This window comes from Hippichthys cyanospilos, chromosome 1, assembly GCF_059441005.1.
Source record: "Hippichthys cyanospilos isolate Australia breed blue-spotted pipefish chromosome 1, RoL_Hcya_1.0, whole genome shotgun sequence".
NCBI classification, from domain to species: domain Eukaryota; kingdom Metazoa; phylum Chordata; class Actinopteri; order Syngnathiformes; family Syngnathidae; genus Hippichthys; species Hippichthys cyanospilos.
The window spans coordinates 4,039,761-4,059,685 of record NC_142369.1 but is presented as its reverse complement, the minus strand read 5'-3'; the positions used below and the strand labels follow the sequence as shown (position 1 = coordinate 4,059,685).

Below are 19,925 nucleotides of genomic sequence, written 5' to 3'. Positions count from 1 at the left end.
AATTCATTTGAAAGTTATGTTGAGGAAAAAAAAAATACCGTAATTTCCCAAAATATAATACACAAACGAATTTTACCCTTTCATACCTGTTGGGGCAATGCGTCCCACAGCCTTTTGGTATGGGAATCGTATCAATAAATTGTGTATCGTTGTGTGTGTGTGTGTGCGTATATATATAAGTCCCCAGTTTCTTGAAATTGTTCACATTTTTGTAATTTGCAAGTTTCATCTGGTAGTAGGGATGGAAAACATTAAACGATAACAGGAATTTTGCCATCTTAAAATTGTTGTCATGTTGCAATATCATAAGTAGCGCATGTGTCAAAATACATGACTGCGACGTTCATTGGTTGATTTCATACTGAGACGCTTGGATGCCGTTATATCCCCGCATGGTAGTGCCACTTGGTATTGATTATTTTTTTTGGTCACAGTCTCATCGTAAAAAAAAAAAAAAAAAATGCCAATTTCAACTAGCCCTGGAAGCGACGGCCCTCTCTGTCAACTTTCATTTTCTTTGCTATTGTCTCTATTTTAGAAACGGGCTGGAAAAGGGCCACACAAGTTCTTGCTTTGAGACTTTGAATGTGGTTTGAGTTCCCAAAAAAAAAAAACAAGAGCGCGGCCAAAGGTCTGCTGCCATTTTCTGGCAAAATATGAATATTTTATTCGTACATGTTTTTCATCTGTGCTCTACAGCAGTGGTCCCCGACCTTTTTATCACCATGGACCGGTCAACGCTTGGGATCTTCATTGTGGGTGGGGGAGGCCTGTGGCCTCACAATGTATGTAAATGTACACAAATTACATTGAATAAATTAATCTTAACTGAATTAAAAATGCATTTCATTTCAATACAAAATGTCAGTTACATGCAAATGACTACAGTAGCATTCACAGCAAAACCTTCGCATATGCTAACTGCAAAGGAACAAACGAAAATGCTCACGGGCTGAACGCATACAAGGCTGCACTATATGACTTGCTAACATTAGCTAGCATATTATCAGCAGTCACAAATTATTGGCTCAACAAACAAACAGCTTTTGAGCTATCATAAATGACAACATTCTTAAAAAGAAAGAAAGAAAGTACAGTCAACAGACTCAAGGGTCAGAGGTAGAAAAACGTTTCATGGACAGTGACTGCTCTCAACCGAAGCAACACCGTCCTTCCTCACTACAACATGTAATATCAAAAGTGGCCAGAGGCGGCGCTGAAAAACATCCCAAACAGATTTCAGGGGTGTCACTGCCTCCACCCCATCATCTGGCACTACCAGAGCTGTCATTTTATTTTTTACCTTCTCTTCATCAACGACACATTATTATTGCCTTCCTACCATGCTTGTTTACTTCCTCTCTTGCCTTTATAAATGGATGTAATCATTGCATAACAATCTATATGTAAGTAAAGCTGATTGGCTTCCACCTTACTAAAATGCTGAGCAAAGGAGCACAGGAAAAAAAAGCTAATTTTGTTTGTAAAAATTAACCAAAAAAAAAATCTTCACTGTTGGCATTTCCTCTGTTTTGGAGTGAAACGAGGACTTTCGAATGTGGTTTTAAAGACTTGGCATTTCCTCTGGAGCCGTCGGCGTGACGCTTTTGCTGTGCGACGGCCCCGGAGACGCGATGCAGAGAGCCGCTCTCATCTGTTAGCACCCCGGAGCCAAATGAGACGTTCCGCCTTCGCTTTTGCCCTGTACGCGGACATTAAAATCGTCCCTTTCGGGTGTTTGCTGATTCTAAACCGTCGCGTTCAAGTATTTGGGCCGAGGAGGCGACAGCTGGCTCTCTGCAATCTTCCGACGGCCCCCCCACACCTGACTTCATTCAATGAAGTGTTAGCATCACACACTTAGCATCTGGGCTTTTTGTCGCCGAAAAAGACGCGCTTTCGACACGCTTCTGCATCCTTCGGTCACGTTTTTACACAGCATCGGCGAGTAAACGGTAAGCCTGCGCTCGTGTCGCGTAGCTATGCCTCGCGGAGCTTACGAGATGTGACGTTAAGACGAAAAAAAAAGATTTTTGCTAACCAGCTAGCATAGCTGGCGTTGCTAACGACAACATGGCTAACCCGCTGACAAAAAAGGAATACGTGCGTCGCTAATTTGTTTAAAAAAACACATTTTGTGTTACTTTCTAAAACCGTTACTTGATCCGTTTCTTGATTTAGATAAAATACACATACACATATATGCATATATATATTTCCACCGAAGCTTCTTTCGGCTAGCATTAGCATGCTAACGATTCCGTGCTCTTGATATTGTCTTGCACAAACATTAGTTTTAATTTCTGGTTTTCACGAATTAACATTCCGGTATTCCAAAATCTTGAGGGTACCGTGATGATTTTTTTCTTAAGACGCCTTCATAATTCGAACCCAATTGACACAACGTTGCCATGTGTACGCCTAACAAAATGTTTTTTTTTTTTTTAGATCAAGTCGATCTAAATCGTGTCTGTCTCAATTTGAATCAAGCAAACTACATTTAATGTGATTTGATTCAATCGTAATCCACCATCACTTTTACTTTCCTCCTTACTTTCCTCCATCATTCCCTTAAACCAGGGGTGTCTAAACAAAATTTAAATGTGGGGCAAGTTTAGCACCAACATATTTATAGAAAATGGATTAATATTTTCAACATAACGCTAACAGAATACTGCAGAGTTAAATCACAGTTTGAACTCAACATTAATACAGTGATAGCATCTGTCTCCCTTTGTTAAATTGATTAATCGAACATATAAACACATTCTACATAAGTCATACTGTATTCAAGAATTAAGAGATTTATTGTCATATGTATTGTTGTACCATCAATTAAATTCTTATTCTGTTCACTTTTCGGAGCAGCAGACTACATTCCATAATTGAGCAATAACAAATAGCTATACAAAAAACAGACAATGGTGCCAGTAATGTTGGGCAGAATATCATGATTTTTTTTGTACCATTTTTAAAGACAACATGTAGATTTAGTATTTGTCAGAATCTTAAAGTCATAATTAGCATTTTGCTGGCCACATAAGATGGTGGGGGGCTAGATTTTGGCCCCCGGGCCTTGACTTTGACACCCGTGCCTTAGACTAAACATATCTTCTATTCTTTGCATCCTTCCATCGTTCCTTCCTCTTTCCTTCTCTTCATCCTCACTTTCTTCTTTAAGTCTTTCCGTCCCACAACTTTTCATTTCTCCTTGGCTTGCTTGCTTCAACCCTTCTGTTGTACCTACCTTTTTTGTCTTTTTTTTTTTTATCTCCAGTCTGCCACTCACCAGCTAAAATTATTCATTCCTACCATCTTTCTTTCCTTTCTTCTTCGCACGGTCTTCATTTCGTCATTTCTCCTTTTTTCATTCTATTTTGTGTTCCATTCTTTCTTGCAATTTCCCTCCACCCACTGCTTTTTTCATCCTTCTAATTTGGCATTTTTACTTCTGTATTTCACTCTTCCTTTGTTTTTTCTTTCGTCGCTTAATAAGGTGTGCTAAAACGTTGCGTGTATTCCTACTTTTGGCCCTCTCGTTATACATCGAATATATAATATCATAATAAATATACATAATAATATATAATACAAACAATTCAAATAGACATATGTATAGAGTTTTCCGCCTGCTTGTCTGTTTCGAACAAATGTTTTTTTTTTGTGTGTGTGTGTAGGTGCCGCGCTGGCGCAGGTCGTGGGGTGTCCGTGGATAATGCGAGACAGTGGGGGTAGCCTGACCCAGAACCGCTGGCAGGGAGATCTGGGTCTGACGGCTGTGGGCCAAGAAGACACTGGAGGAGGTTACTTATTTTATGTTTAATATATGTGTATTTGTATTTCTTATTTTAAATGGCGTCATTCCAATCTGCCTGGTCTGGCCCAGCAAAGCAAATACGTGTCTACTTTTTTGTCTATTGCCAAGGGATGTTGTTACCCCAGAAAAAAATCACTGTCATGCATCTATCTTTTTGTACACTTGAGATGTTTTAGATGCTACTAAAAAATATTTGTGTCAGCGTCACATCTTTTCACAAAAAAAAAAAATCAACTTTTCTGCTTTTGTCCAAAATAGCTTGGTGTCACCTCAAATGACCTGTTTTCAATGATTACTGAGGAATGGAATAAGATAGAATCTTAACGTTTATTCCAATCCAGTCTTTCATATTGTAGTCATACAATAGAATATTCCGTCGGCCTTGAAAGATGCGTCAAAATGCTCGAAATTGACTGGCATTCTCGGGGTTGCCTCTTCAGATAACACTTGGCTCTGAAAGAGTTAATTCCTTTATACCTCTTAATTTGAAGGTATTTTGGTGAGAATTTTACATCATTTATAGTAATGGGGTGCTTTAAAAAAACTCAAATATCCTAACAAAGGGAATTATTATAGATTTTTTTAATTTTGTGAATGTTTGTTTTTAGGTGGGATTCCTGGAGACCACCTCATGGTTCCCGTGTCGGACCACAGCATCCCCAGTCCCATGCACCTGCGGCTGGGTCAGAAAGAAAGGGTGTGGAGCGCTGAGGACGAGGCGGAAGAGGACGAAATGGGTCATGCGGACGCCGAGGACGCTGACGACGAGTTTGAGGGCGGCTGCTGGGAGGAGAATGAGGAGGAGGAAGAAGAAGATGAAGAAGTAGAAGAAGATGAGGATGAAGAGCAGCCGGCTGTGGTAGAGTGGGACATGGCGGATTTTCCCCCCCAGTCCAGCCAGCTTTACCCACACGCAAACTTGGGAGCTTTACAGAAGGATGAAGACGTGAGGACGAAGCAAGACGAGGGGACGCCGCCCCCTCAAGCCGGAACGGGACGGCAGATGTCGGAGCCCCTCCTCCACAGATTGTCTGCGCTGGGGCACGTCCGGCCCCGGCGTCAGTGGCAATTCCGCGGCGTCCTGGGTTCTCAGCTGAGCCAGCGCTGGAAGAGCTGGCGGCAGCGGGCCCAGCGGGTCTACGCCCTCAGCCTGCGCAGGAGCTTGAAAAGACACAATTACAATTGTTACAGCAAGCAGAGGAGGATAAAAGGCTTTCGCCAAACGTTCTATACCGATGACGACATGAGTGACGACGAGAGATTCCCCGAGGCTGCTCGAGGTACCGAATCGTCAATATTGGCCTCATCTGTTGCAAATCCCCAAACTTACCTGCACCCCCCCATCCCCGCCCGGTTACCCACTCATTAGTGTACACGCCAGATATATGAATGAAATATGTCAAGAAAATTGTTTGTATGCTACATGACAGGAAACATGCCAACTTAATCCCAATTTCTAATGTGAAATAAGTAATATCATGTCATTTACAATATATATATATATATATATATATATATATATATATATATATATATATATATATATATATATATTCCTCAAATTTTTATAGTATGCGTCCGTTTTAGAGCGTTTGCACAGAACGTTTTCGGCAGACTTTGGCGCATTATGAAAAGGAAAAGATAGCTTGACTTGTCTCCTTCAGCCTTTGGACAAGCCGGCATGGATGTCTGCTGGTGGGCAGAGAAACCCCGAAGGGCAACGTTCCACGCTCTGATTTCACAACAGTTGTCACAAAGCTTGGGATAATATCCCAAGTAAGACGATTAGCAAATCATCTCTCTACATGTGGAAGCGTGACGCGGATGTTTAAACAAATGTCCGGGATTTAATTGGGATTAATTATATACTGTTTCAGATAGGGCTGGTGACTTTTATGGCTTTTCGACAAATGAATATTCAGCTGTGTCAAAAAAAAGGCATTGAAAAGTCAATCACTTTGTTGTTGCAACATTAGTTTGAGTATTTGCATCTATGCGCACATTACGACGGGGGGGGGTCGACTCATAAGCGAGTACTCTGAGAAATACAGTAGTTTTTTTTACTGACACTACTGCTCCTGATTGCCGATACAATCAAGATGGTGACGTTGTGAAACCACCTTCAATCGCAAAAAGTCTGTCTTAGAGTTGGCTTTTTGAAACCTGCAGAGACCCTGTGCTTAGTCTACCCTGTGCTTAGTCTAACCGAAGTGTCACAAGTTACCCACAATGAAATTGGACTGTCCCAAATCCCCCAAGGGTTGAAACTGAACTCAGACAAAATCTCCTTAAAAGTGTGCAAAGAACAAGCGCAAACGTTTGTCATCTCCTTTGCACAGGTAACCAGAGGAGCGTGTGCTCCCCAGAGAGGCCCGGCGAGCGAGGCAGGCGGGAAGCGGAGGACAAGCGAGCCGAGCCGGCGCTTTCTGAGGAGCACGTGAGCTGCGTCACAGGTTGGCCGCCGCCCCTTTTGCGCAGCACCCACTTTGCAGAATCCCACAAATGGATTGTCCGCCGTCTTTCAGGTATTCTGGAGGAATCCCTGCAGAAGTACGGCAGTTTGATCCCAATCCATGTGGAAGACATTGTGGAGAGGCTCCAGGAGATCTTCAGTGAGAACTTCTCACAGCTGCACAGGTTAGACGCGTCCCGTCTACTTACCATTGGTTGTCGCATGTCAACTTAGCTGATGGTGTTTGCTTTTCTTGTGTACCCGCACGGCGCTTAGGAAAACCATGGTCCAGCATTTAATACAATCCTTCCAGCGTTCCTCTGGCTCGGCCCTGGCCAAAACCTTCCGGGTCAACTACAAACGTCACGTTCTCACCATGGATGACCTCGGGACTCTTTATGGCCAGAACTGGCTCAATGACCAGGTACCAACATACGCTCATTAAGGTGTACAAAAGTCATCCAAGTGACTCAAAAACTGACAATTTGCCCTCATACATTAGCACCTAACCTAGCCATTTATGAAACCAACACGACAAACCATAAGCACCTACCGCAATTCCCCAAATATATGAACCGTGTATTGTCACGTGCACATTGTAGAAAAAAAGTTTCTCTGTACAATGAATGGGTTAATTCATCCTGTCGATTTATTTTGGTGATTAATCTATGAATTGCTTAAGGAAAAGCTTTAATTGCTGTCTCTTTTTCCAAAACAGGACTTTATTTCAAATTTGGTATTGCAGTAGTGATGAGAAAATAGAGTTTCATAAACCACCGGTGATTAGTTTCTACTCCTCTTGATGGGGCTTTTGGTTTGACGTGTTTGATGTTTAGCACTTGACAGTACTGTACGTAATATAATAAACGTAAGAGAACTTAAGGATTTAATAAAATCATTTGTGCATCATGATAATTCACTGGCCATTGTGCCGTCTATTCTGGTGTGCATGACTCAGCCACTAGGGGGCAGAGCAATACATGTAGCTCAACTCGGGTAGCTGCAACATATGTTTTTATTTTTTTTCAGATGGAAAGGTTAAACCTAACCTGACCTTACTCAGTGACGGAATCATAATTATTTAGCCATTAGCAGCAGTCTAAAGTTAACAATTAGTCCAATTAATTTGATAGGTAAATTGTTTTTCGCGAACAATTAATATTGTAATTAATCGACAGGCAAAATGTGTTCTTGAAGGTATTTACTGTGAATGAAAAATAAACTATAGACAGAAAACCTTTGCAACTGAAAATGGGTATTAAGGAAAGGGTGAGACAATTAATTATATTAAAACAACTAAAACTGCTTTTTGTAGTTGAATTGGCTTAGAAGATATTGCTAATTATTTGCTTGTTTGTTTCAGATTATGAACATGTATGGCGACCTGGTCATGGACTCTGTTCCGGAGAAGGTGTGTGCCGACCAGTTTTATCTTTTCAACATTCCACCGGAATTCTCTCACAAGGCGTGAGATGACTTGCTTTTTCCCCCCCTCCCTGCAGGTTCACTTTTTCAACAGCTTTTTCTACGACAAGCTAAGAACAAAAGGCTACGAAGGAGTCAAGCGGTGGACGAAAAATGTAAGCCGGCGCTCTTAGAAATGTGAAAGCAGACGTTTGACGTGCATGCTCGGCTTCCCTTTGTCGCCAGGTGGACATCTTCCAGAAGGATCTGCTGTTGATCCCCATCCACCTGGAGGTTCACTGGTCGCTGGTCAGCGTCGACATTCCTCGGAAAGCCATCACCTACTTTGACTCCCAGCGCACCCTCAACAGACGCTGCCCAAAGGTGCCGCAGAAAACATGTTAATCACTCAACATTAGACACACCACTCTCACTTTGCTATGCTCTCGACTTTAATTATATTGTAGGATGGGACCAATTATAGAAAATAATTTAACGTCACACAAGCACTGTGACCGATTTGCCCGTAAATGCTTTACAGTGTGCTATCTTGAGTCCTTGCAACTCCGTTTTTATTGCGGTCATATCCAGTTACTACCAACATATACACGCAGCCGTTAGGGGGAAAAAAATAATATATATATATATATAAAATCACTAATTGAGCACACCAATAAACCACTAATCAATTAGCAATTAGCCGTTATTACGTGATGCATTTAAACGCGGTTGATTGTTTCAGCCCATCAGTGTATTTAAATAGAATTGATCTATTTTTGCCAGCTGCTGCTCTTTGCAGGTAGGTCTTGTTACAGTAAAATACATCAAGTCCCTTCCAATCTCAACATTATATGAAATTATGGTGTGCAAATTGACTATATACAGTAAACAATTAGGGTGGTCATGTCGTAGCTCAACCCAAAACTGTGCGGTGTAACTCATTTAAAAGGTTTGTCGCTCCAGTGCAACCAATGCTAATGTCAGCGATTACACCGAAATGTTAAAATTATACTCTCTCTCATAACGTACTATTTTCCAATTTCATGTAGTGGCGGCATCTCATCGATTTTAAATGATGAGCAATAACTATTTTGCCTGTCTTTTTGTCTGTCTGTCTTTGTGTTTGCCTCTTTTGTCTGTGTTTTGTTTATTGATTTATTTTCCCCCTAGCACATTTATAAGTATCTGCAAGCGGAGGCCATCAAAAGAGACCAGCGGGAGTTTTTGAGCGGCTGGAAAGGATTTTTCAAAATGGTGAGACACTTGAGCATTTGTCCCATTTCAAGCGCTCGAGTTGCTCTGCTGTGCGTTACTGACAGGGCGGGCCCGTGTCTTTCAGAATGTGGGCCGGCAGAACAATGACAGTGACTGCGGGGCCTTTGTCCTACAGGTAAGTAAATATATTTTTATTTTCAACCCTCAAAATGTTCAGTGGCATCAGCCTTATCCACACAACATTTAGTTCTTGGATTGAAGCCTTTTGTCAACTACAAATCCCACGATGCATCGCAAGAACTTTGCCTTCGGTGAGTGAGGCTAAGCCACCCAATGAAGTCACTGAAAGGCTTACAACTGTCATAAGTTATCTAATAACAGCCCCCTGTGGTTTTGGGGTCCCAACACAAAAATTTCTATTGCACACTGTTGGAGAGTTGCCATTAAAAGGACTAATGCAAAAAAACAGGGGAAATGCCTGACACAACATCAGATTTTCATTGTGTCCAAAGTTGAGTATAGCTCAGATTTTGAATGGCAGTAAATGAGCGCGACATGGGTTAAATTTGTCAACTGCAGGGTGTCACTCTTATTCTCCCGTTTGCAAGCTTTTAAGAGGGACAGCATTTTGAAAGTCGACATGTTTTGACAAAATGCAATTTTTTAGTCTCCTAGTGGTTTTTTTAATGCTTTTATCCAAAACACCTAAAAGACCGAGTTGGGTCAAAATTTGCCCCAGGGGTTAAGCACAAAAACAGTTGTGGACATCAAGGTCCTAGCAGCGAAGGAGTTCAGTAACGGTACAACGAAGTGTGAAATATTTGTCAAGAATGGAAGAGCATCAGTGCCACTAGGCGAGGTCATTGGACAATTGGACTGACTCTTGTCTGTTTTGTTTTTTCCACCGCCACGACTACGTAGTACTGCAAGTGTCTGGCCTTGGGGCAGCAGTTCAGCTTCGGTCAGCAGGACATGCCTCGTCTGCGCAGGCAAATGTACAAAGAACTGTGTCACTGTAAGCTCACCCTGTGACCTCCGCCTCCCTACGCAAACCACACCAGCCACGCACACAGATTTTGGGGGGGGGGGGGGCAAGTCGCAGCCGCCGCCTCGTCGTAAATCGTCGCAACATCTTGTGGATTCTTCAGTGGACGCTACTCTGTAGATAAAAGCCCAAAACATTCAACAAGTTCTCACTGCGTGTAAAAAGACGGCCAATGGTTTCCTCTCATGTGGGTTTATGGACCGAGCAGGACTAGGGAAGCCTTTTGTGCCCCTTACCTATAACAAACTTCTGTCTTGCTTTTTCTGATTTATGAATTTATTCAAAAGGTTCCCTAGACCTGTTCTAACAGCTTGGCAACTGTTTTGACACATTTTGTATTTTTTTTTTTTTGGGGGGGGGGGGGGGGGGGTCATGTGACATGTCCTTTTGAGGTAATTTTGGTTGCTTTTATTTGTTGTTTTATTTTTTTTATACGTACTTTCATGTTGGAAAATGTATTGCTTTGCTATGACAACCATTAATACTGGAGGAGGACTTTTTTTTAAGAATAAATTGGCAAATTTCTTTTTCCATCAAGAAAGGTATCCTCTGTAACCTTTTTTTTGTTTAAAAAAGAAAAGAAAATAATGAAAAAACATAACACCCAGCTGTCCCCTCCTAAAAATTGTGATTCATCAGAGTTGACGGTTTTCTACAATGCATAACGGTTGAAAGAAATAAAAAAAAAATGGCTTATGGATATTTGTTTTTGTGTAGTGGAAGGAAATCAATACAATTGACATCCGGGGGAAGGACAAAGAAACTGATTGAGCTGGACATAAAAAGCTGTTAAAAAAAATAGACAAAGCAGAAGAAAATGGATGGCCCAAGCAAAACAAACCCAGTAAGGATAAATAGGCACAATAGAGGTTGTTTTTCCCAACTTAAAAAAAGAAAAAACTATCCCTTTTTGCTGTACTTCTAGAAGCACAAGTAGTTCCCATTGAACAGGTAAAGGGAACAATGAGTAGCAGTGTTATTGTCTGCGGCCTGAGCGTTATTCACGATGAAACACAAAAACATCCAAACATGGACCAAGTGAAAAACTGTCCGGTACTATTAACTGGAAATGTCATCATAACGGGGAAACGACTTGAAAATAGCAACAACATGGATACAATAATATGTTGATAGTTTAAAAGGGGTTCTGAGGCTGGACTTTCACGTATGACATCCTGTGCCCTTATGTATTACACACTTAACAAACCATCAAAGCTTTTAACCACGAATAATTACGTCATTCCCATAACATAAATAAAAATGAAGCTTTTACGGGAGAAAGTTAAGCTATTTTAGGGGAAAAAATCGTCATTTGGCGGAAGTGGCGTCACTCACAAGGCTCATGGCCCACCCATTTGTCGTTGACGAACATACAGACCAATCACAAGCCGCTGTAGGCGGGATTATTTGTAAATGACGGCGGTGCCTTTCAATGAGAAAGCCTGGTTTTGCCGTCGACGTATATAAGAAAATTTCGCCGGACTTTCTTTCTTTGTAATAATGTCGGCTAACAACGATGAGAGGTAAGAAGTGCTCGTGTCACTCAGCGACTGGCTCCAATCTACCGGACGAGATTTCCCACTTTTAATGTCCCTGTTTAAGTTTATTTGTAAATATATCGTATAGGAAGATATTTTTTTGTTAAACGTAACATGATTGAGTTGATTTCTGGACCTATTAAAAGTTGAAACGCTCGAAATTCCTCCCGAAATGTGCCGGATTTCGTCTTGCCAGCGTTCGCTTGTCTCATTTTGTGATTGTCCGAATTAGATAAGTGTCAAAAAGTTTCTAATCGAGTAGTTTTGGCACATTTTAGCCGTTAGCCGGGGCTAATGTCGCCGGGTGGTGTCGCATGTGACCGCTTTTTACACCTAGCTTGTGGCTAGGCCTCTATTATCAAAAGCTCTTTTTTCAACGTCTATCAGTTACGCGCTGTGGGCGATTTAATCGGAAAACCGGTGTGAAATGATCATTTATTCGCATCGCCGGTTCAATCTTTGGTCCGCCGCCATATAAGGAAGTTAATGTATTTTTTTTTTGGCTAGGTGGCACATGCTATTGTCGGACACGCCTGTGGTAACAATGCCGGAAGAGTAGGCCGCATCCCGCCGATTGTGTCGAAAATTAGAACGCGATATTTTTATGGGGGCGGACACACTAAACAGATTTCTTTTTAATGCGACTTCCACACGGGCTGGTAATGTTGAAGCCACACACTCAAACGAACGACCAGAGAGGCGCTTGCGCGAAAGAAAAGTTCGCACTTGAGTTTTTTTGTCATTTTTTTTAACGCGCATCACGTGATTTACTCGGGCCGAATCTGTGAAGTATAATTTTAAAATCGAATCGATGTGATTTATTGTATATTCCATCGACTTCGTTGCCACCATCTTGAACGCGAAAAGCTAAAATGGCGGCCTTGTTCAATGGTAGGGTGACCAGTTTTTCAAAAGTAAGTTGGGACAAGACAAGTTCGGTGAGATGGAAATATGCAAGTTAACTAAGATCTACGGTGTTCCCTCGCTACCTCGCGGTACGTCTATTGCGGTTTGTCTCATCTCGGATTTTCATTTATGACCATAACTTTTTCTATTGCAGGCTTACATTGCTTTTGTAGTTATTTTTTCCCCCCCAAGTCGGACCAAACAAAACAAAAATATATGTATCAGCGGTTTTCCAACCCATTCAAATACCAAGGATTTAATTTCTGGACTCGTGAGAAATAATACTTTATGTCTTTATGACTGAAGAAGTTCATTTACGTCCTCTAGGTTATGAACAAGCTATGAATGTTAAATATACGTGAAGTGATAATAGATCAGTGTACTTAACTGTTGAAATATTTTCCGCAGTTGTTTTTTTTTTAAGACTTCAAACCTATATAAAAATGTTGGGTTCAACATAAATTTAAATAGATTATCAGATTTCTCCAGAATGACAGGTGAAAATCAAGAATTTCATTTATTTCTTACCCTTTATTTTTATGAGAAATTGTTGTTTACATGTGAACAACTTGTACGTATATGTACAATGTACTTATAAGAAAGCAAGAGGGTGGAATAAAAGTTGTTTCTTGTCTGCAGAAACAATGGCCCAGAAGGCATGGAGCCAGATGGCGTCATTGAGGTAGGTTTCCATTCCATGTCCATGTCCATTTAGACATCAGTTCGGATCAGTAATAATTTTTATTCCCGTACAATCCACAGAGCAACTGGAACGAAATTGTGGACAGTTTTGATGACATGAACCTGCGTGAGGAATTACTTCGAGGAATTTACGCCTATGGTTTCGAGAAGCCTTCTGCCATTCAACAGAGAGCTATTATTCCTTGTATCAAGGGTGAGGGTTTATTTCTTTATTTTGGCTGTGAATTTATCTCTCGACCGATCATGGACTGATAACAATTTTGATGGTTTACCTTGGTGTTATAGTCATGGTTTTCATTACAGCTAATGCTCTCACGTGATGAGAGTTGATTTTTTTTTTTTTTTTTTTTTTTTTTTTAATGGGGAAAAAATAATAGGGGTCTATATAATCTGGGCTGAATGACTTTTTGGCAGGGCAATGACTTGCTAAGAACAATGAAAAAAGAAAATGGTAATGAAGTATTAGTTTTATTTGTACTAATTGTACAAGTGTGGTGGGGGGGATAAAGCTGCGATTTGAATACAGTGACAATGTTTTATTGTGAAAATATGTGGAGCAAACGGCCAAACTTGCAGGTTTTTGCATTCCAGGTTATGATGTGATTGCCCAGGCCCAGTCGGGCACCGGAAAAACCGCTACCTTTGCCATCTCCATCCTCCAGCAGATCGATGTAGCGCTGAAAGGCACCCAGGCTTTGGTCTTGGCTCCCACTAGGGAGTTGGCTCAACAGGTAAGGCCTTTGTTTAGTTGGCCAAGTGTGCCACCGTTGAAAAATGACCTCCTCATCTGTACTCTGAATCAGATCCAGAAAGTGGTGCTGTCTCTCGGCGACTACATGGGCGCCGGTTGCCATGCTTGCATCGGCGGGACCAATATCCGCAGCGAGTCCCAGAAGCTCCAGGCCGAGGCCCCTCACATTGTGGCGGGGACCCCTGGCCGTGTCTTTGACATGTTGAGCCGCAAGCACCTCTGTAAGTAGCCCCCCCCCCCCTTTTTTTTTTTTAAATTTATTTATATATATATAAACATGACGTCAACAGTATGTTTTATACGATTTGCAACTTTACTGATTTTTAGTGTTGTCAATTTGTTCTAGTACATTGGTTCTCAAATGTGGGTATGTGACGTTTTAGTTTTATTTTGAAATCAGGAGCGAATTAATTGGAACATGATTGTCATTAGTGACGCAATTTTATTTGTCTCACGGTCTATTGTATTGTAAGGAAAATACGCCCTTCCGCTTATCTTGACACTTTGTCAATACCTGATGAGCTATTTGCTGTATGGTGATGAAATCCATGCGTGTCAACTGACTCTGGAAGCTCCGGGCAGGTCGCGACTTGTGCCGACGTTATGCCGGCCAAAGTTTGTGGCACGTCAGGGATCCCGAGACGTGATCATACTCATTTCTGAATGCAGCTTAACGCCAAACTTGTAGATCCTACTTGACTTATTTCATAGCTGCCATGAGGTCTTAATTTTTTTGTTGTTTTGATCTTGTTTGTAGCTCCAAAAAACATCAAAATGTTTGTTCTGGATGAGGCCGATGAGATGTTGAGCCGAGGCTTCAAGGACCAGATCTACGAGATCTTCCTCAAACTGCCTGAGACCACGCAGGTCTGAGTTCCTCCGGACTCAGTTAGCCAACCGCACAGCTTCTATTGCTTTTATGAACTCATTCAAACCCCAACAATGTATTTGTGTATCTTCGTTAACCGCCCACCACCATTGCTTATCGCTGCTGGTCTTTGTTAGGTTGTCCTGCTATCAGCCACCATGCCAACTGATGTGTTGGAGGTGACCAAGAGGTTCATGCGCGACCCTATTCGCATCCTGGTCAAACGGGAGGAGCTAACGCTGGAGGGTATCCGCCAGTTCTACGTCAACGTGGAGAAGGAGGTTCGCGCGGATGTGGGGCGACGGGCCGGGAAGGCGGTCTCCTGACCCACCCCCACCTCTCTTCGACTTTCCAGGAGTGGAAGCTGGACACGCTGTGCGATCTGTACGAGACCCTGACCATCACCCAAGCTGTCATCTTCATCAACACCAGGAGGAAAGTGGACTGGCTCACGGAGAAAATGCAGTCCAGGGACTTCACAGTTTCAGCGATGGTGAGGCGTGGTCCACTTTGGGTGGCCGCTCGCTCGTGGTGCTCTGCTGAGTTGTAAGTTGTTCTTGTTTTTTTTTTTTTTTTTTTTTGCGGCAGCATGGAGACATGGACCAGAAAGAGCGCGACTTGATCATGAGGGAGTTCCGTTCCGGCTCCAGTCGAGTCCTCATCACCACCGACCTGCTGGTATGTGTTTGTTTGCCCGGCGCGATCCCCCCAAAAATGTTTTTTCCCCTTAATAAAATATTTACTGTGGCTACTCGGTGGGAATAGGTGCCTGATATGAAAATGGGAAATTTGCATGTAATTGACACCTATTGATGTGATTTGCGTGCCCCCACCTGTACAGCCAGCAGCCCTAAGTAAAAAGCTGATTGACCAATAAGCAGTATGACGACCTAAAGACGCGCCGTCATATGTTGTCACATTGCACGATAATGTAACCAAATTAGCCAATAGATTTGCGTTTACGATGTACCATATTCTATCCTCACATTTTAGTTTTTGAAACCTTGTCGTGAGTCCTTGTAACTGCGGGTCTCTTAAGGCCTTGAGGAAAAGACTTCCAGGGTTCCCTCTCCTCCCAACTGCGGTGTTGGTGAAGGACTGAAAGTTCCTTGGTAGACAAACGTCCGTCTGCCCTCCACTGTGGCCGGGCCCCCGTCCCGGACTCGCAACTAATTGGCAGAGCACATTTCTCGCGCGGCCCCCTCGCGACCGGTGCTAGCCCCGAGCGGCGAGTGACGTCCCGCGCCTCTTTTGCAGGCTCGCGGCATCGACGTGCAGCAGGTCTCTCTTGTCATCAATTATGACCTGCCGACAAATCGAGAAAACTACATTCACAGGTGAGTTGTTCCGGGTGGGAACTAGTGGGGCGATGGATGGCTGATGACGACCCACACTTGATTAATAGCCTGCGGGCTGTGTGCATTTATCTCACCGTTTGATGGAGGGGCGGCAGCTAACTACTAGTATAAATATTTAGATTTTTATAGAAAGATTCTGTGTTGACGGTATTGGGAATAATCGAATTATAAAGGTAATGTAATTATTGCATTTATTTACTTTTTGCTGTAACGCTGTAGTTTAAGGCATACACACAAAAAAGGAATATTTTGCTCGGTACAAATGACAGGAACGTGCGTTAGAAGGCATTATAATATATAACCCCAAAAACTCTGAAACACTAAATTTTTAACATGATTTGAAGCAGTTGAATGCAATTCATTTGACTGCCTTGAGATGGTGCTGGTTAATTGTTGGTATGCAGACAACTTTTAAGTTTTGTTTACATCAATTTGAATAACTAACATTGATTTTCAGGTTATTTTGAGCATGTAAATGTACTTAAGTTTAAGGTCATTCCACTGGATGTGTAATGAGCGCAATGAGCTACCTTAAGAATACCAAATCCATATTTGCAGGTTTGCTAGTGAGAGAAATGTCAAAGTAATGCAATAGTAGTGTAATGTAACAAATGACTTAGGCATGATGGTGAGAAGTATTAAATCATTAGTTTTATTTATCCTTGTCGCCGCACACGGCCCATAACTGCCTTTCTTTTCAGGATTGGTCGCGGCGGGCGATTTGGCAGAAAAGGAGTGGCCATCAACATGGTGACCAGCGATGACAAGCGCATCCTGCGGGACATCGAGACCTTCTACAACACCACCATCGAAGAGATGCCAATGAACGTGGCTGATCTCTTCTAAGGGCGAGCCAGCAAACTCCAAACGGCCTCATTCCTCCTCCGCCTAGCCCCGCCTCTCCACTTTTAATATGAACCTACTTTGTGTCAGTGACAAATTGAACTTGAGGGATTCCCCGCCCGCCGGGGAAAGATTACGTCCCAGATCCCTTGACTTTACCTGTTCACGGGTCTCCCTGAAAGTCCGTTGAATGCGGACGTTCCGACATCTTTGTACTTCATGATCTGCACCAAGATGTGGTTTTTAACCTGGACCCCTCCCTCCGCCGCCAAAAAGCACAACCGGTGACAGCGTTGCAAAAATGAGGACCTGGCGCTAAAAGGCAGCGGCGTCCACGGCGCTACCTCTTAAAACAGGATTTGGGGGGGGAGGACAACCCAAAAAAAACAAAAAACATTCGAGCAACTTCCAGTGTACTTGAACGCAGCTCATTTTGAGGGCTTCACACACGGCATGTTCAATAAAAAGACGTGTAGAGTAAAATCAACTGATCATTTGGAGCCTCATAACTGCTGCTTTATTATGCTGGAATACCCCCAAAAATGGTGGGGTGGGCTTTTTTTTTTTTTTTTAAGTGGGGGGGAGTGGCAGCTGTTCACTGAGTTCCGTTCAAGCTTGCCCCCTTTTTGTTAAACTGCCTGCTCAACTTTGTAGTTGATGTGTTCAAGGTGTTGCATTTATTTTCTATTCAGACGGTGGCCACTTTGTGTGATCTACCTCAAGGAAAAAATTGTGTGGTCGGTGGGTGAGTGGGGTGTTCACTGTTTTTTTTTTTTTTTTTTTTTTTACGGACCAAATTTGCAGTTCAGAGATTCCACGGCCTTCAACTCTTTCTACCCTACCTGGTGGTTATCTACTTGATGAGGTATTTGGTGTTTTTAGTTATTTTTTTATGAAATTGTTAACCTTTCTCCAGACAGAAACAGTGTATCAAAGTTTTCTACATTGGCTTCTGTATAGTATTTATTATTAATGGTCTTTACAGAAATAAAGGCGTTTCCTTTATAATGGTGTAATTTGCTTCGTTTGGGGGTAAAATGAATCCAAATGGGCTACGGCGTTCAGCCAGCAAGGCTTGGCCAATCAGGGCGCGAAGAGACTTCCTGCTTCCGTCTTCGTGGCCGCTTTAAAGACTCGTACGTTTAAAGCCAATAAGCGTATTGGTTATTAACACGAAAGTAACTGCAAAAAAATGTTGTTATTCATAAACGCAATTTGTTTAAATTTAGTTGGTAAAGACCACGTAAAATCAGACTGAAAAATTGACTGCTGTCGACTAATGACGTCACCTGAGCTTGGTTGACAAACCAATCGCGTCTCACTTTTTGGGTCACGTGATATTGAGGAGCGGTACTTTAAAATTAGTCGTAGCACGAGCCTTCTTCGCAAGGGATGTCATTCTCTACAGCTGGCGTCAGTTTTTAAAAACCTGAATAATAATCTAGTCGGTAAATAATAGACACGTTTTTTTCTGCTTTAAGTGCCATTTTAAACGAGCTTCTACAGGTTGCCGTTGGAAGGCGCTACTCTTCCATCTTTTTTCAAATTACTAAGGTAAGAGCGTTTTTACGTTACAATTTACAACGTATTTAATCGTCAGGTTCGGAAACTGGGTCACAAAGGTTTTCAAAATGTGTTTTACTGTTTTTTTTCCCCTCCAGGAGTCTTTTACTCTTATTTGCGATTTTATTTGCAGTCCAAGCTGTTTCTAAAAGGAAAAGGTGAACTACAATGGGAAACAACTTCCACAAGAGGGCGCAAATTCCCCATGCAATCAACAAAGACTCTAACGCTGTGAACTGTGACTGCTTTTAAGAAATCCAGTGAAATTCCAGCAAACTTTATCAAACTACTGCATCCCAATACATCATTTTAGTTATTTTGTCTTTTCAAATACTTTACGTTGGCACTACAGTAATTTTGTCTGCATGTTTGTTTACTTTTTACAGCACTGCCATGAGTGCTACAGCAAATGGTGAGTACAGTAGTTGAATTCCATTTTAGTTTTACAGAAGTTTATTTGACCTTTAATTATGTAGGACTGTTTAGCTCAATTTTACTTCTGTTATGTAGCAGTAGCGTTATTTCAATCTTATGAAGCAACAGTTGTTGATTTACATTTGTCTTTGGTTGTACAGTAGTTGCTTTAGTGAAATGTTTTGACGATTTGACCTCGTTATTTTAGATTTCGGGGTTGAATTAAAAATGACAAAAATAACGTGGGTTATTTTTAGCCCAATTGTTTATTTAGAGTGTAATATTTTAATAATAACATTGAGCTACCCATGATCAATGAGTCCAAAGCAAACCAAAAATGTGAAATATTGAAAATATTGGGGTTGCTCCTTTTTTTGACTCATAATTGGGTTATTTTCTTATCCTGACCGGTTTAAGACTGTAAAAAAAAAAAAAACCTGTAAAGTCGCGTGATGAATGCTAGTCAGGGTTGGCTTTTTTTTTTTACTGAAAAAAAAAAAATCCTTGCGATTTTTGACGCATTGTTTTTCTTTTTCCGACCCAACCACGGGTGAAATTTTTGCAATCAATCTAAAATGTTGAAAATAGTCTTTGTGGTCTTGAAAAGAGGATTTACACTCTTTGATTATGACGCAATGTTAATTTTAAAATATTCGACACTCTACAAACAATTGCGTTAAAGAAAACCCAAGTGTTGGTCAAAAAATTTGCAACCCAATATTGGGGTCGGTTAGACTAAATTTTTTGGCTTGTTTGAAAAATGGGGAAGTTTTCTCCAAAGCAACCCAATATGTTGGGTCAATTCAACCCAAATATTGCTCGTTGCTCCTTCTTTATGTCTGCTTTTAGAGCGTACAAATCTGAAAAGTTGATTGCTAAACGACCTTAAGAGTCGGAGTTGGTGTTTATTTTTCATTCCACTGGAAAAAAAAGAATCCGTGGGGTATTTTTCACCAATAATAAGGTTATTTCTTGACCCAACTGTCGGTGATGTTTTTGCTACTCTAAAAACAGTCGGGTTCAAAATAAACCAAGCGTTGGTCAAAGAA

The 19,925-nt window shown here is 41.7% G+C and overlaps 2 protein-coding genes and 1 non-coding gene across 3 annotated transcripts; all 3 read left to right on the top strand.

The window, feature by feature from the left end:
• Nucleotides 1–1,622: 1,622 nt before the first annotated feature.
• Nucleotides 1,623–10,291, top strand: senp3b (SUMO specific peptidase 3b). Its single transcript, XM_088432985.1, has 12 exons — nucleotides 1,623–1,955; nucleotides 3,678–3,803; nucleotides 4,426–5,097; nucleotides 6,157–6,270; nucleotides 6,343–6,454; nucleotides 6,546–6,693; nucleotides 7,633–7,680; nucleotides 7,772–7,849; nucleotides 7,920–8,057; nucleotides 8,844–8,927; nucleotides 9,013–9,063; nucleotides 9,810–10,291. Exons 2-12 carry the CDS (start codon nucleotides 3,716–3,718, stop codon nucleotides 9,918–9,920), a joined length of 1,644 nt encoding a protein of 547 aa, XP_088289111.1. The 5' UTR covers nucleotides 1,623–1,955; nucleotides 3,678–3,715; the 3' UTR covers nucleotides 9,921–10,291.
• Nucleotides 10,292–11,346: 1,055 nt separating this feature from the next.
• Nucleotides 11,347–17,907, top strand: eif4a1a (eukaryotic translation initiation factor 4A1A). The gene is made up of 11 exons (XM_088422084.1): nucleotides 11,347–11,456; nucleotides 13,017–13,059; nucleotides 13,140–13,272; nucleotides 13,671–13,810; nucleotides 13,883–14,051; nucleotides 14,588–14,697; nucleotides 14,836–14,979; nucleotides 15,054–15,191; nucleotides 15,287–15,376; nucleotides 15,956–16,035; nucleotides 16,758–17,907. Exons 1-11 carry the CDS (start codon nucleotides 11,434–11,436, stop codon nucleotides 16,900–16,902), a joined length of 1,215 nt encoding a protein of 404 aa, XP_088278210.1. The 5' UTR covers nucleotides 11,347–11,433; the 3' UTR covers nucleotides 16,903–17,907.
• LOC148428662 (small nucleolar RNA SNORD10) lies at nucleotides 14,362–14,497 on the top strand. The gene has a single exon (XR_015867981.1). It is a non-coding gene; the product is annotated as a small nucleolar RNA SNORD10 (small nucleolar RNA).
• Nucleotides 17,908–19,925: the final 2,018 nt, after the last annotated feature.

Bases quoted from the DNA above. Each gene is read 5' to 3' on its own strand.
- senp3b (XM_088432985.1), top strand. From the start codon at position 3,716: ATGCGAGACAGTGGGGGTAGCCTGACCCAGAACCGCTGGCAGGGAGAT. The intron at 7,850-7,919 runs GTAAGCCGGCGC...CTTTGTCGCCAG, and splicing joins TCAAGCGGTGGACGAAAAAT to GTGGACATCTTCCAGAAGGA. The intron at 9,064-9,809 runs GTAAGTAAATAT...ACGACTACGTAG, and splicing joins GCGGGGCCTTTGTCCTACAG to TACTGCAAGTGTCTGGCCTT.
- eif4a1a (XM_088422084.1), top strand. From the start codon at position 11,434: ATGTCGGCTAACAACGATGAGAG. The intron at 13,060-13,139 runs GTAGGTTTCCAT...TACAATCCACAG, and splicing joins AGCCAGATGGCGTCATTGAG to AGCAACTGGAACGAAATTGT. The intron at 14,052-14,587 runs GTAAGTAGCCCC...TCTTGTTTGTAG, and splicing joins GTTGAGCCGCAAGCACCTCT to CTCCAAAAAACATCAAAATG.